The sequence below is a fragment of the Oncorhynchus mykiss genome, chromosome 2 (genome assembly GCF_057628025.1).
Source record: "Oncorhynchus mykiss isolate SJ-2025 chromosome 2, ASM5762802v1, whole genome shotgun sequence".
In the NCBI taxonomy this organism is placed as follows: Eukaryota; Metazoa; Chordata; class Actinopteri; order Salmoniformes; family Salmonidae; genus Oncorhynchus; species Oncorhynchus mykiss.
The window spans coordinates 6260520-6272549 of NC_143023.1; the positions used below are offsets into that span (position 1 = coordinate 6260520).

A 12030-nucleotide genomic window follows, 5' to 3' on the forward strand; every position below is an offset into this window, starting at 1 on the left:
CACACAAAAACAACCCCACTGCCCATAACTTACCTGAAATTTGTGAAAGAAGTTCTCTGGCCATAAGACGAGGTACATGGGACTGATTAGTCCCAGTTTACCTATCAAGGGAACCGCAATCGACCCAGCAAACCAGTACCGGGTGATGAACGGGATTGTTTTGAACCAGTCCCCGATATCTGACATCTTTCCATACGATCTTGCCAAAACGAACACAGTCAACGAATTGCCTAAAGGCAAACGAACAGTCCCAAAGTCCTGTGGCGACTGACGATACCCCTTGTGTTATAATTCCCTTTCGATGACAACAATTATTCACGAAGGTTTGGTTCCTCAGTCAAGTTTTCATGACGTGGCTTCTTATTATACCTCAATCTTCTCGCGACTAGCTCTTGAACTGCTCACTTCCTGTCAAATTTGCACAGCAGTCCTTGCTATCTGGGATCCTTCGGACGTCACAACTCTGACGTTACCCCATTGAAGCTGACATTTTTTATGATTTACACTGAACAAAAATATAAACACAACATGCAACAATTTCTAAGATTGCACCGAGTTACAGTTCATATACGGAAATCAGTCAATTTAAATAAATTCATTAGGCCCTAATCTATGGATTTCACATGACTGGAAATACAGATATGCGTCTGTTGGTCAAAGATACCTTTAAAAAAAAGGTAGGGGCGTGGATCAGAAAACCGATCAGTATCTGATGACACCACCATTTGCCTCATGCAGTGTGACACATTTCCTTTGCATAGAGTTGACTAGGCTGTTGCTTGTGGCCTGTGGAATGTTTTCCCACTCCTCTTCAATGACTGTGCGAAATTGCTGGATATTGGCGTGAACTGGAACACACTGTTGTACACGTCGATCCAGCGCATCCCACACATGCTCAATGGTTGACATGTCTGGTGAGTATGCAGGCCATGGAAAAACTGGGACATTTTAATCTTCCAGGAATGGTGTACAGATCCTTGTGACATGGGGCCGTGCATTATCATGCTGAAACATGAGGTGATGGCGGTGGATGAATGGCACGATAATGGGCCTCAGGATCTCGTTATGGCATCTCTGTTCATTCAAATTGCCATTGATAAAATGCAATTGTGTTTGTTGTCCGTAGCTAATGCCTGACCGTACCATAACCCCACCATGGGGCACTCTGTTCACAACGTTGACATCGGCAAACCGCTCGCCCACACGACGTCATACACGCTCTCTGCCATCTGTCCAGTACAGTTGAAACCGGGATTCATCCATCGAAGGTAAGCATTTGCCTACTGACTGCAGTCAGGTCAAGACCACAGGAAGTTGGTGGCACCTTAATTGTGGCGAACGGGCTCGTGGTAATGGCTGGAGCGGAATAGGTGGAATGGTATCAAATACATCAAACACATGGTTCCCATTCTATTTGCTCCGTTCCAGCCATTATTATGAGCCATTCTCCCCTCAGCAGCCTCCACTGGATAAGACCCTGGTGAGGACGATGATCACACAGATGAGCTTCCCTGAGACGATTTCTGACAGTTTATGCAGAAATTCTTTGGTTGTGCAAACCCACAGTTTCATCAGCTGTCCGAGTGGCTGGTCTCAGACGATCCCGTAGGTGAAGAAGACGAATATAGAGGTCTTGAGCTGGCGTGTTTACACGCGGTCTGCGGTTGTGTGGCCGGTTGGACGTACTGCCAAATTCTCTAAAACGTTGGAGGCGGCTTATGGTAGAGAAATTAACATTCAGTTCTCGGGCAACAGCTCTGATGGACATTCCTGCAGTCAGCATGCCAATTGTGGTATTGTGTTGTGTGACAAAACTGCACATTTCAGAGTGGCCTTTTATTGTCTCCACCACAGCTGTCAAGTGGATGGATTATCTTGGCAAAGAATAAATGCTCACTAACAGGGATGTAAAATAATTGATGCACAACATTTTAGAGAAATAAGCTTTTTGTGCATATGGAACATTTTGTGGATCATTTATTTCAGCTCATGAAACTTGGGCCCAACACTTTACATGTTGCATTTATATTTTTGTTTGTGTAGTTAAGGTAGGGGTTAAGGTAGGTGATTTTGTCAACGCGGGTGTAGTATTTACATACAGTAGAATTGCTTTCAGTTGTATTGGGTTGCACAAAAACTTTCCGTGGGAAGCCAGAAGTTAAATACAATTGCATTTAAACCTACTGTGGGTTGGGCAGGACAGTTGGTCATTATGGCTGGGGAATTTGAGACAAAATATCTAAAGGATCCTATTATTAAACACACTTACCAAACGTGGGTATGTTGTAGACCCACTTCCTCTCTGCTTACTTAATGTCAAAATAAAAGTCCCCCACAAGTTATTCATTTTTTTCTCCACATATGGTGCAAGTGCAGGACCTTTATTTTGACACGAGATCAGCAGAGAGGAAGTGGGTCTACAACAGACCCACGTTTGGAAAGTCTGTTTAATAATATGATCCTTTAAGATATTTTGTCCAAATACAATTGAAAGCAACGCTAGTGTATATAATTAGAACCGCGTTGCTAAGAGTGCAGGAAAATAAGACAGGTGTCAAATACTGTAGCTAGCTAGATACATTTGATATTGTATTGTATTGTGATCACCTTGAGAAAGTGTCCACCTATCATACTTTTTTCTAAACCAAAACTTGGCACGGCATTGGTCCTTGTCCACCTCCATGGTCTATGGCTATGTTATGCACCCCCTTATAATTAGCAGTAATGACTATAGAACAATCACATTTATTCGTTTGTAACTGTGGTACATCTACACAGAGGGTTTCAAACCTCCAATCCTCCAATTTAACCTATTTGATCATAGAGAACTCCAGTAACCACAATTCCTGCTACTGTTTACATCCCATTCGTGACGTCATTCAAGAAGCGACAAGATAACCCCTGACAACTTTCTAACTGAAGACAGATTTATAATTATGGCTTTCATTTGAGTTTTGTTCTCAATAAATCATTTTGCGCGATATTGATTGCTCGATAATATGCGTGTGAATGCTCTTCTTGCGATTGGAGACCAACAATAACGTGTTATTTCAAATTTCGCGCTGTACAGACCGCCAGAGGATAGGCTGGTATTCAGGCTAGCTAATCAACAGTGAATTAGTTACCACTGCTAACTCGCTAGCTAGCTAGATCCAAACGTATCATATCCCCAATTCTGCTCATCAAAAAAAAAAATGCAAACGACCGACATTGGAAACAAGGAGGAGGGAAAAGTATGGCATCGAAAACCAACACCAAGTAATACTGGGTAGGTCGTTTCAAAGGATAACGTTAGCTCATAACTCACTTGTTGAGTCTCCATCACCTTGTGATTAGTGAAGCCTGGCTGTTGAGTGTTGTTGATCGTAAACGAGAGGGGAACGTTATTGTCTGTTTCTGCATATCTTGAATAGAAGCTGTGCTTTGCATTCTTGTCTGACAGCTAGACGTGCATCTTGTATGTAGACCATAATAACAGTTTTTGCTTTAACAGTGTCATGGTCACAGTGATTCGCAGTGCAGCTGCCTACCAGTCCAAAACAGTCCGCTTCCTTCATGTCACCTTCGACACTACAGGGGACTCTTTCCTGGCTGGAGATCACCATGGGAATATTTATGTCTTAGACATCACCAGAAACAGGTGCAGTATGTCACACTGTCAACACCACAATATGGCATTGCAATACTCTTACTGGTGCAGGCCGTGCTCATAACTGTTCTGTCTCTCTCCAGGTTTAGACTTGTTCAGAAAACCGGTCAAGCATGCACTGCCTTGGCCTTCAACTTGCGCAGAACAACGGAATTCTTGGTTGCTCTTGCAGACTACTCCATCAAGTGCTTTGACAAAGGTATGACTCCTTACATTGCTGCTTAATTGTTTTCCAAAAGGTTAGGAACTGATTAGCTGATTGAGGAGGGTAAAGTCATCTTCTGTGGTGTATTGGCCTGTATACCCAAACTTCCAGTATGTTGAAAGACCAATGATTCCATCAGATAATGGAGTTTTTGCTGTGTGTTTGCCAATTGGAACCAAAATCTGATTGATTGTTTGATTCCGTCAGATACGAAGCAGCTGGTGAGCTGGATGCGGGGTCACGAGGGGGCGGTATCCTCCATGTCGGTCCATGGCTCTGGCCGCTACGCCATCAGTACATCAGCTGACACGGCTCAGCTCTGGGACCTGGACACCTTCCAGAGGAAGAGGAAACTCAATGTCCGCCAATCTGTCGGCATACAGAGGGTTAGATCATTTACAGAACTGAATCATTTCATTTTTCAGATTTGACAGTACAATGAATACATAATGGCAAAATTCACACAGTGCCTTTTTATATTTTACATTTTGTAGAACTCTAAACAAGTTATCTGAATTTGTGACAATTCATTTGAACTGTGTGTGTTATTTTTTTCTAGGTGTTCTTTCTTCCTCTGGGGAACACCATCCTCAGCTGTTTCAACGATGACTCCATCTTTGCCTGGGAGAGTGACACGTTGTTCTGCAAATACCAGCTGCCTGTTCCTGATGAGGGACCCAGGATACACTACAAGGCATTTGCTGTCACACGGTGTGTGTGTGTGTGTTTTTTAACGGTTGAGTGGAAGTGGAAGTCTAATATACAAAAGTGTGTCTGTCTGTGGGGCTATGACTATTACAGATAAGCCCTGAACAACAAAGCAGCTGTTCAGTACCAGTGATGTCCTCCTAAAACCATCTGTGTTCTCTTGACAGTGATGGGAAGATTCTGGCTGCAGGGGGCAGATCCAACCTTCTGCATCTGTGGTGTCTGGACACCAGGCAGCTGCTTAGAGTGGTCCAGATGCCTCCCAAGGTCCGCACTGTCAGACAGCTGGAGTTCCTACCAGACAGCTTCGATGGTGGGGCCAGCCAGGTATGTATTCATTCATTCTATTCATTCATCCTTTAACCAAGGAAGTCACGTTGAGTTTTACATCTCTTTTTCAAGTGAACCCTTGCCAAAAAAAAGCAGCCAATGCACAGCCAATGCACAGCCAATGTACAGCCAATGTACAGCCAATGTACAGCCAATGCTATCTGATACTGAGGTATTTTGGAGAACATGTTTTATTTGTCTCGGTGGCTGGAAAATGAGAAAACATTTAGTTTTTGTTCTTCAGACTCTTGGGGTGCTGAGTCAGGATGGTGTGATGCGTTTCATCAACATCCAGACCTGCAAGCTGCTCTTCAACATCGGATCCCATGATGACGCCATCACCTCAGCCACCGTCAGTCCCAACGGACGCCATATTGTCACGATAATGGACAACGGCAGCCTAAACATCTACAGTGTTCAGTGTCTGACCCAGGACTACAACAAGGTAGCAATCATCAGAGTGATTAGAAAGGCCGTTCATCTGACACGTGTCCTTGAATTTGACTAAATGACCCAGGCAGCTTCGTTTCATCTGTGTAGTTTTTACATTAGCACACATCAGTCATGTTTCTGCCTTCCCCTGAGCCACTCGTCATCCTCTCCTAGCCTCCTCCGTCCCTGGTCAAAGTGGTGTCTGGTGGAGAGTGTTCCGCTCTGACAATGAAGGTGAAGTCAGAAGGGGTCCAGCGGCCGGCCAAAAACTCTGGTCGACGGGTCAAGACCAAAGTCCTGAGGCCTCCAGCTGTCCCCATGACAGAGGATAAAGAGGTACAGATGTAGGATATTCATTGGATCACTCTTTTGTTGCACAACAGGAAATGAAAACTTGTATTCAAGGTTTTAAAAAGCTTCTGAAGTTTGTAATTTCCCCTTGAAAATTTCTGATTTTGACCCCTACAAAAAAATGTCCATTAATTATAATCAATATTATAATTCACATTTCCTGTTGCTCCAGGATTATTTTCCCTCTGTAGAAAACTGCCTCAAATTAAGAGCCTACACCTGTAGAGCATGCAGAAACACATGGCAGACAGAAGCATAGAGATACTTGTGGTATAATCTCATAGTGACCGTATAATAGCATGACCTTATTTACTTCTCTGGTCTGGAGCCAAGCTGTCTGATGATTTTACCATTGGTTTTCCTCATCCCACATTTTGAATGATGTTCTTTTGAATCAAGTGAGGCATTCAACTGATTTGTGGCTTTTCTTTTTCAGAATGAACTGCCTGACGGTCTAAACAAGAAGAGACTTGTGACGTTACTGAAGGCATTTGGAGAATATCCAGCTAAATACAGGTAACTAACTACAAATCAGGAATCAGGTGCCAAGGTGTCACAGTTTTAACGAGGGGCAGCAACATACAAATGTGCTCCTTAGACACTAGAGTAAACGGTGCTCCTTTAGACACTAGAGTAAACGGTGCTCCTTTAGACACTAGAGTAAACGGTGCTCCGTTAGACACTACAGTAAACGGTGCTCCTTTAGACACTACAGTAAACGGTGCTCCTTTAGACACCACAGTAAACGGTGCTCCGTTAGACACTAGAGTAAACGGTGCTCCTTTAGACACTAGAGTAAACGGTGCTCCTTTAGACACTAGAGTAAACGGTGCTCCTTTAGACACCACAGTAAATGGTGCTCCGTTAGACACTACAGTAAACGGTGCTCCTTTAGGCACTACAGTAAATGGTGCTCCTTTAGACACTACAGTAAATGGTGCTCCTTTATACACTACGGTAAATGGTGCTCCTTTAGACACTACAGTAAACAGTGCTCCTTTAGACACCACAGTAAACGGTGCTCCGTTAGACACTAGAGTAAACGGTGCTCCTTTAGACACGACAGTAAACGGTGCTCCTTTAGACACTACAGTAAACGGTGCTCCTTTAGACACGACAGTAAACGGTGCTCCTTTAGACACGACAGTAAACGGTGCTCCTTTAGACACTACAGTAAACGGTGCTCCTTTAGACACCACAGTAAACAGTGCTCCTTTAGACACCACAGTAAAAGGGGGTCCCTTAGACACCACAGTAAACGGTGCTCCTTTAGACACCACAGTAAACGGTGCTCCTTTAGACACCACAGTAAACGGTGCTCCTTTAGACACCACAGTAAACAGTGCTCCTTTAGACACCACAGTAAATGGTGCTCCTTTAGACACCACAGTAAACGGTGCTCCTTTAGACACCACAGTAAACGGTGCTCCTTTAGACACCACAGTAAACGGTGCTCCTTTAGACACTACAGTAAACGGTGCTCCTTTAGACACTACAGTAAACGGTGCTCCTTTAGGCACTACAGTAAACGGTGCTCCTTTAGGCACTACAGTAAACGGTGCTCCTTTATACACTACGGTAAATGGTGCTCCTTTAGACACTACAGTAAACGGTGCTCCGTTAGACACTAGAGTAAACGGTGCTCCTTTAGACACTAGAGTAAACGGTGCTCCTTTAGACACTAGAGTAAACGGTGCTCCTTTAGACACTAGAGTAAACGGTGCTCCTTTAGACACTAGAGTAAACGGTGCTCCTTTAGACACTAGAGTAAACGGTGCTCCGTTAGACACTAGAGTAAACGGTGCTCCTTTATACACTACGGTAAATGGTGCTCCTTTAGACACTACAGTAAACGGTGCTCCTTTAGACACCACAGTAAACGGTGCTCCGTTAGACACTACAGTAAACGGTGCTCCGTTATACACTACAGTAAACGGTGCTCCTTTAGACACTAGAGTAAACGGTGCTCCGTTAGACACTAGAGTAAACGGTGCTCCTTTATACACTACAGTAAATGGTGCTCCTTTAGACACTACAGTAAACGGTGCTCCTTTAGACACCACAGTAAACGGTGCTCCGTTAGACACTACAGTAAACGGTGCTCCGTTATACACTACAGTAAACGGTGCTCCGTTATACACTACAGTAAACGGTGCTCCTTTAGACACTACAGTAAACGGTGCTCCTTTAGACACTACAGTAAACGGTGCTCCTTTATACACTACGGTAAATGGTGCTCCTTTAGACACTACAGTAAACGGTGCTCCTTCAGACACCACAGTAAACGGTGCTCCGTTAGACACTAGAGTAAACGGTGCTCCTTTAGACACGACAGTAAACGGTGATCCTTTAGACACTACAGTAAACGGTGCTCCTTTAGACACGGCAGTAAACGGTGCTCCTTTAGACACGACAGTAAACGGTGCTCCTTTAGACACGACAGTAAACGGTGCTCCTTTAGACACTACAGTAAACGGTGCTCCTTTAGACACCACAGTAAACGGTGCTCCTTTAGACACCACAGTAAACGGTGCTCCCTTAGACACCACAGTAAACGGTGCTCCTTTAGACACCACAGTAAACGGTGCTCCTTTAGACACCACAGTAAACAGTGCTCCTTTAGACACCACAGTAAACGGTGCTACCTTAGACACGACAGTAAACGGTGCTCCTTTAGACACCACAGTAAACGGTGCTCCTTTAGACACCACAGTAAACGGTGCTCCTTTAGACACCACAGTAAACGGTGCTCCTTTAGACACCACAGTAAACAGTGCTCCTTTAGACACCACAGTAAATGGTGCTCCTTTAGACACCACAGTAAACGGTGCTCCTTTAGGCACTACAGTAAACGGTGCTCCTTTAGGCACTACAGTAAACGGTGCTCCTTTAGGCACTACAGTAAACGGTGCTCCTTTATACACTACGGTAAATGGTGCTCCTTTAGACACTACAGTAAACGGTGCTCCTTTAGACACCACAGTAAACGGTGCTCCGTTAGACACTAGAGTAAACGGTGCTCCTTTAGACACTAGAGTAAACGGTGCTCCTTTAGACACTAGAGTAAACGGTGCTCCTTTAGACACTAGAGTAAACGGTGCTCCTTTAGACACTAGAGTAAACGGTGCTCCTTTAGACACTAGAGTAAACGGTGCTCCGTTAGACACTAGAGTAAACGGTGCTCCTTTATACACTACGGTAAATGGTGCTCCTTTAGACACTACAGTAAACGGTGCTCCTTTAGACACCACAGTAAACGGTGCTCCGTTATACACTACAGTAAACGGTGCTCCTTTAGACACTAGAGTAAACGGTGCTCCGTTAGACACTAGAGTAAACGGTGCTCCTTTATACACTACAGTAAATGGTGCTCCTTTAGACACTACAGTAAACGGTGCTCCTTTAGACACCACAGTAAACGGTGCTCCGTTAGACACTACAGTAAACGGTGCTCCGTTATACACTACAGTAAACGGTGCTCCGTTATACACTACAGTAAACGGTGCTCCTTTAGGCACTACAGTAAACGGTGCTCCTTTAGACACTACAGTAAACGGTGCTCCTTTATACACTACGGTAAATGGTGCTCCTTTAGACACTACAGTAAACGGTGCTCCTTCAGACACCACAGTAAACGGTGCTCCGTTAGACACTAGAGTAAACGGTGCTCCTTTAGACACGACAGTAAACGGTGATCCTTTAGACACTACAGTAAACGGTGCTCCTTTAGACACGGCAGTAAACGGTGCTCCTTTAGACACGACAGTAAACGGTGCTCCTTTAGCCACGACAGTAAACGGTGCTCCTTTAGACACCACAGTAAACGGTGCTCCTTTAGACACCACAGTAAACGGTGCTCCTTTAGACACCACAGTAAACGGTGCTCCCTTAGACACCACAGTAAACGGTGCTCCTTTAGACACCACAGTAAACGGTGCTCCTTTAGACACCACAGTAAACGGTGCTCCTTTAGACACCACAGTAAACGGTGCTCCTTTAGACACCACAGTAAACAGTGCTCCTTTAGACACCACAGTAAATGGTGCTCCTTTAGACACCACAGTAAACGGTGCTCCTTTAGACACCACAGTAAACGGTGCTCCTTTAGACACCACAGTAAACGGTGCTCCTTTAGACACTACAGTAAACGGTGCTCCTTTAGACACTACAGTAAACGGTGCTCCTTTAGGCACTACAGTAAACGGTGCTCCTTTAGGCACTACAGTAAACGGTGCTCCTTTATACACTACGGTAAATGGTGCTCCTTTAGACACTACAGTAAACGGTGCTCCTTTAGACACCACAGTAAACGGTGCTCCGTTAGACACTAGAGTAAACGGTGCTCCTTTAGACACTAGAGTAAACTGTGCTCCTTTAGACACTAGAGTAAACGGTGCTCCTTTAGACACTAGAGTAAACGGTGCTCCGTTAGACACTAGAGTAAACGGTGCTCCGTTAGACACGACAGTAAACGGTGCTCCTTTAGACACTACAGTAAACGGTGCTCCTTTAGACACCACAGTAAACGGTGCTCCTTTAGACACCACAGCAAACGGTGCTCCTTTAGACACCACAGTAAACGGTGCTCCTTTAGACACCACAGTAAACGGTGCTCCTTTAGACACCACAGTAAACGGTGCTCCTTTAGACACCACAGTAAACGGTGCTCCCTTAGACACCACAGTAAACGGTGCTCCTTTAAACACTACAGTAAACGGTGCTCCTTTAAATACTACAGTAAACGGTGCTCCTTTAGACACCACAGTAAACGGTGCTCCTTTAGACACTACAGTAAACGGTGCTCCTTTCGACACCACAGTAAACGGTGCTCCGTTAGACACTACAGTAAACGGTGCTCCTTTCGACACCACAGTAAACGGTGCTCCTTTAGACACCACAGTAAACGGTGCTCCTTTAAACACTACAGTAAATGGTGCTCCTTTAGACACCACAGTAAACGGTGCTCCTTTAGACACCACAGTAAACGGTGCTCCTTTAGACACCACAGTAAACGGTGCTCCTTTAAACACTACAGTAAACGGTGCTCCTTTAGACACGACAGTAAACGGGTTCCATTATGATGATCATGCGTTTTATTTGTCAGGATGTTTGTGTGGAGGTCCCTCCTGCGTCTGCCAGAGAACCACGCAGCTTTCAGCAGTCTGACCGATAAAGGCCTGCACTCTGCCTACCTCAGCATCCAGGAGCGATACCCCATCAAGAGCCAGAAACTGCAGCGTGGACTTCAACGGTATACTTACCACTTACCTGGCTGGCACTATGGGCCTGCTGTCATGTTGGCCTGGGCACCTTCAGATCATATGGAATTATTCATAGTAGGAGCTAATGGTTCTTCAATTTTTATCAAAACGTCCTTGATGATTAATTATTGTGATGGGTGTATCTGACAGTGCTGTCATTTCCATGAGTCATGATGGGTATATCTGACAGTGCTGTCATTTCCCTGAATCGTGATGGGTGTATCTGACAGTGCTGTCATTTCCGTCTCTTGTCTGCCTACAGAGTGTTGTCTGCACTAGCCCACTGGGCGGCCATCTTTGGAGAGACAGACTACCTCCCTCTGATGGCGTTTCCCTTCGTCAAGCTCTTCCAGAATAACCCACTGCTCTGTTTTGAAGTGGTCGCCACCACTATAGGTACTGTACACACCGTATACACAGTATACACTGTACACACAATACACACTGTATACACAATACACACTGTATACACAGTATACACTGTACACACAGTATACACAATACACACTGTATACACAATACACACTGTACACACAATACACACTGTATACACAATACACACTGTATACACAGTATACACTGTACACACAGTATACACAATACACACTGTATACACAATACACACTGTACACACAATACACACTGTACACACAATACACACTGTATACACAATACACACTGTATACACAATACACACTGTATACACAATACACACTGTATACACAATACACACTGTATACACAATACACACTGTATACACAGTATACACTGTACACACAGTATACACAATACACACTGTATACACAATACACACTGTACACACAATACACACTGTACACACAATACACACTGTATACACAATACACACTGTACACACAATACACACAGTATACACTGTACACACAGTATACACAATACACACTGTACACACAATACACACTGTACACACAATATACACTGTACACACAATACACACTGTACACACAGTATACACTGTATACACAGTATACACAATACACACTGTATACACAATACACACTGTACACACAATATACACTGTACACACAATATACACTGTACACACAATACACACT

At 44.3% G+C, this 12030-nt stretch overlaps 2 protein-coding genes across 16 annotated transcripts in view; one reads left to right on the top strand and one right to left on the bottom strand.

The window, feature by feature from the left end:
• Positions 1 to 629, bottom strand: part of LOC110520878 (derlin-1) — a 34108-nt gene extending 33479 nt beyond the window's left edge. Inside the window, exon 1 of the mRNA XM_090186236.1 lies at positions 34 to 629. Coding sequence (XP_090042362.1) covers positions 34 to 186 — 153 coding nt within the window. The 5' untranslated portion in view covers positions 187 to 629. The remainder of the gene's footprint in view (positions 1 to 33) is intronic.
• Positions 630 to 720: 91 nt separating this feature from the next.
• LOC110520810 (TBC1 domain family member 31) overlaps positions 721 to 12030 on the top strand; it is a 30485-nt gene continuing 19175 nt past the window's right edge. For 6 of the 15 annotated variants that reach the window (XR_016483647.1, XR_016483646.1, XM_090186281.1 and 3 more), the window contains exons 1-12: positions 737 to 914; positions 1127 to 1268; positions 3494 to 3640; positions 3733 to 3848; positions 4062 to 4240; positions 4414 to 4565; positions 4730 to 4889; positions 5137 to 5337; positions 5499 to 5660; positions 6112 to 6191; positions 10780 to 10926; positions 11199 to 11332. Coding sequence is in view for 10 of the 15 variants with exons in the window: in XM_090186281.1 (XP_090042407.1) it covers positions 1156 to 1268; positions 3494 to 3640; positions 3733 to 3848; positions 4062 to 4240; positions 4414 to 4565; positions 4730 to 4889; positions 5137 to 5337; positions 5499 to 5660; positions 6112 to 6191; positions 10780 to 10926; positions 11199 to 11332 (1591 nt within the window). In the remaining 5 variants the exon portion in view is untranslated. Of the gene's footprint in view, positions 915 to 1126; positions 1269 to 2391; positions 3269 to 3493; positions 3641 to 3732; positions 3849 to 4061; positions 4241 to 4413; positions 4566 to 4729; positions 4890 to 5136; positions 5338 to 5498; positions 5661 to 6111; positions 6192 to 10779; positions 10927 to 11198; positions 11333 to 12030 lie in introns of those variants that run through there. The other 9 variants (XR_016483649.1, XR_016483648.1, XR_016483650.1 and 6 more) reach the window with 4 other exon arrangements.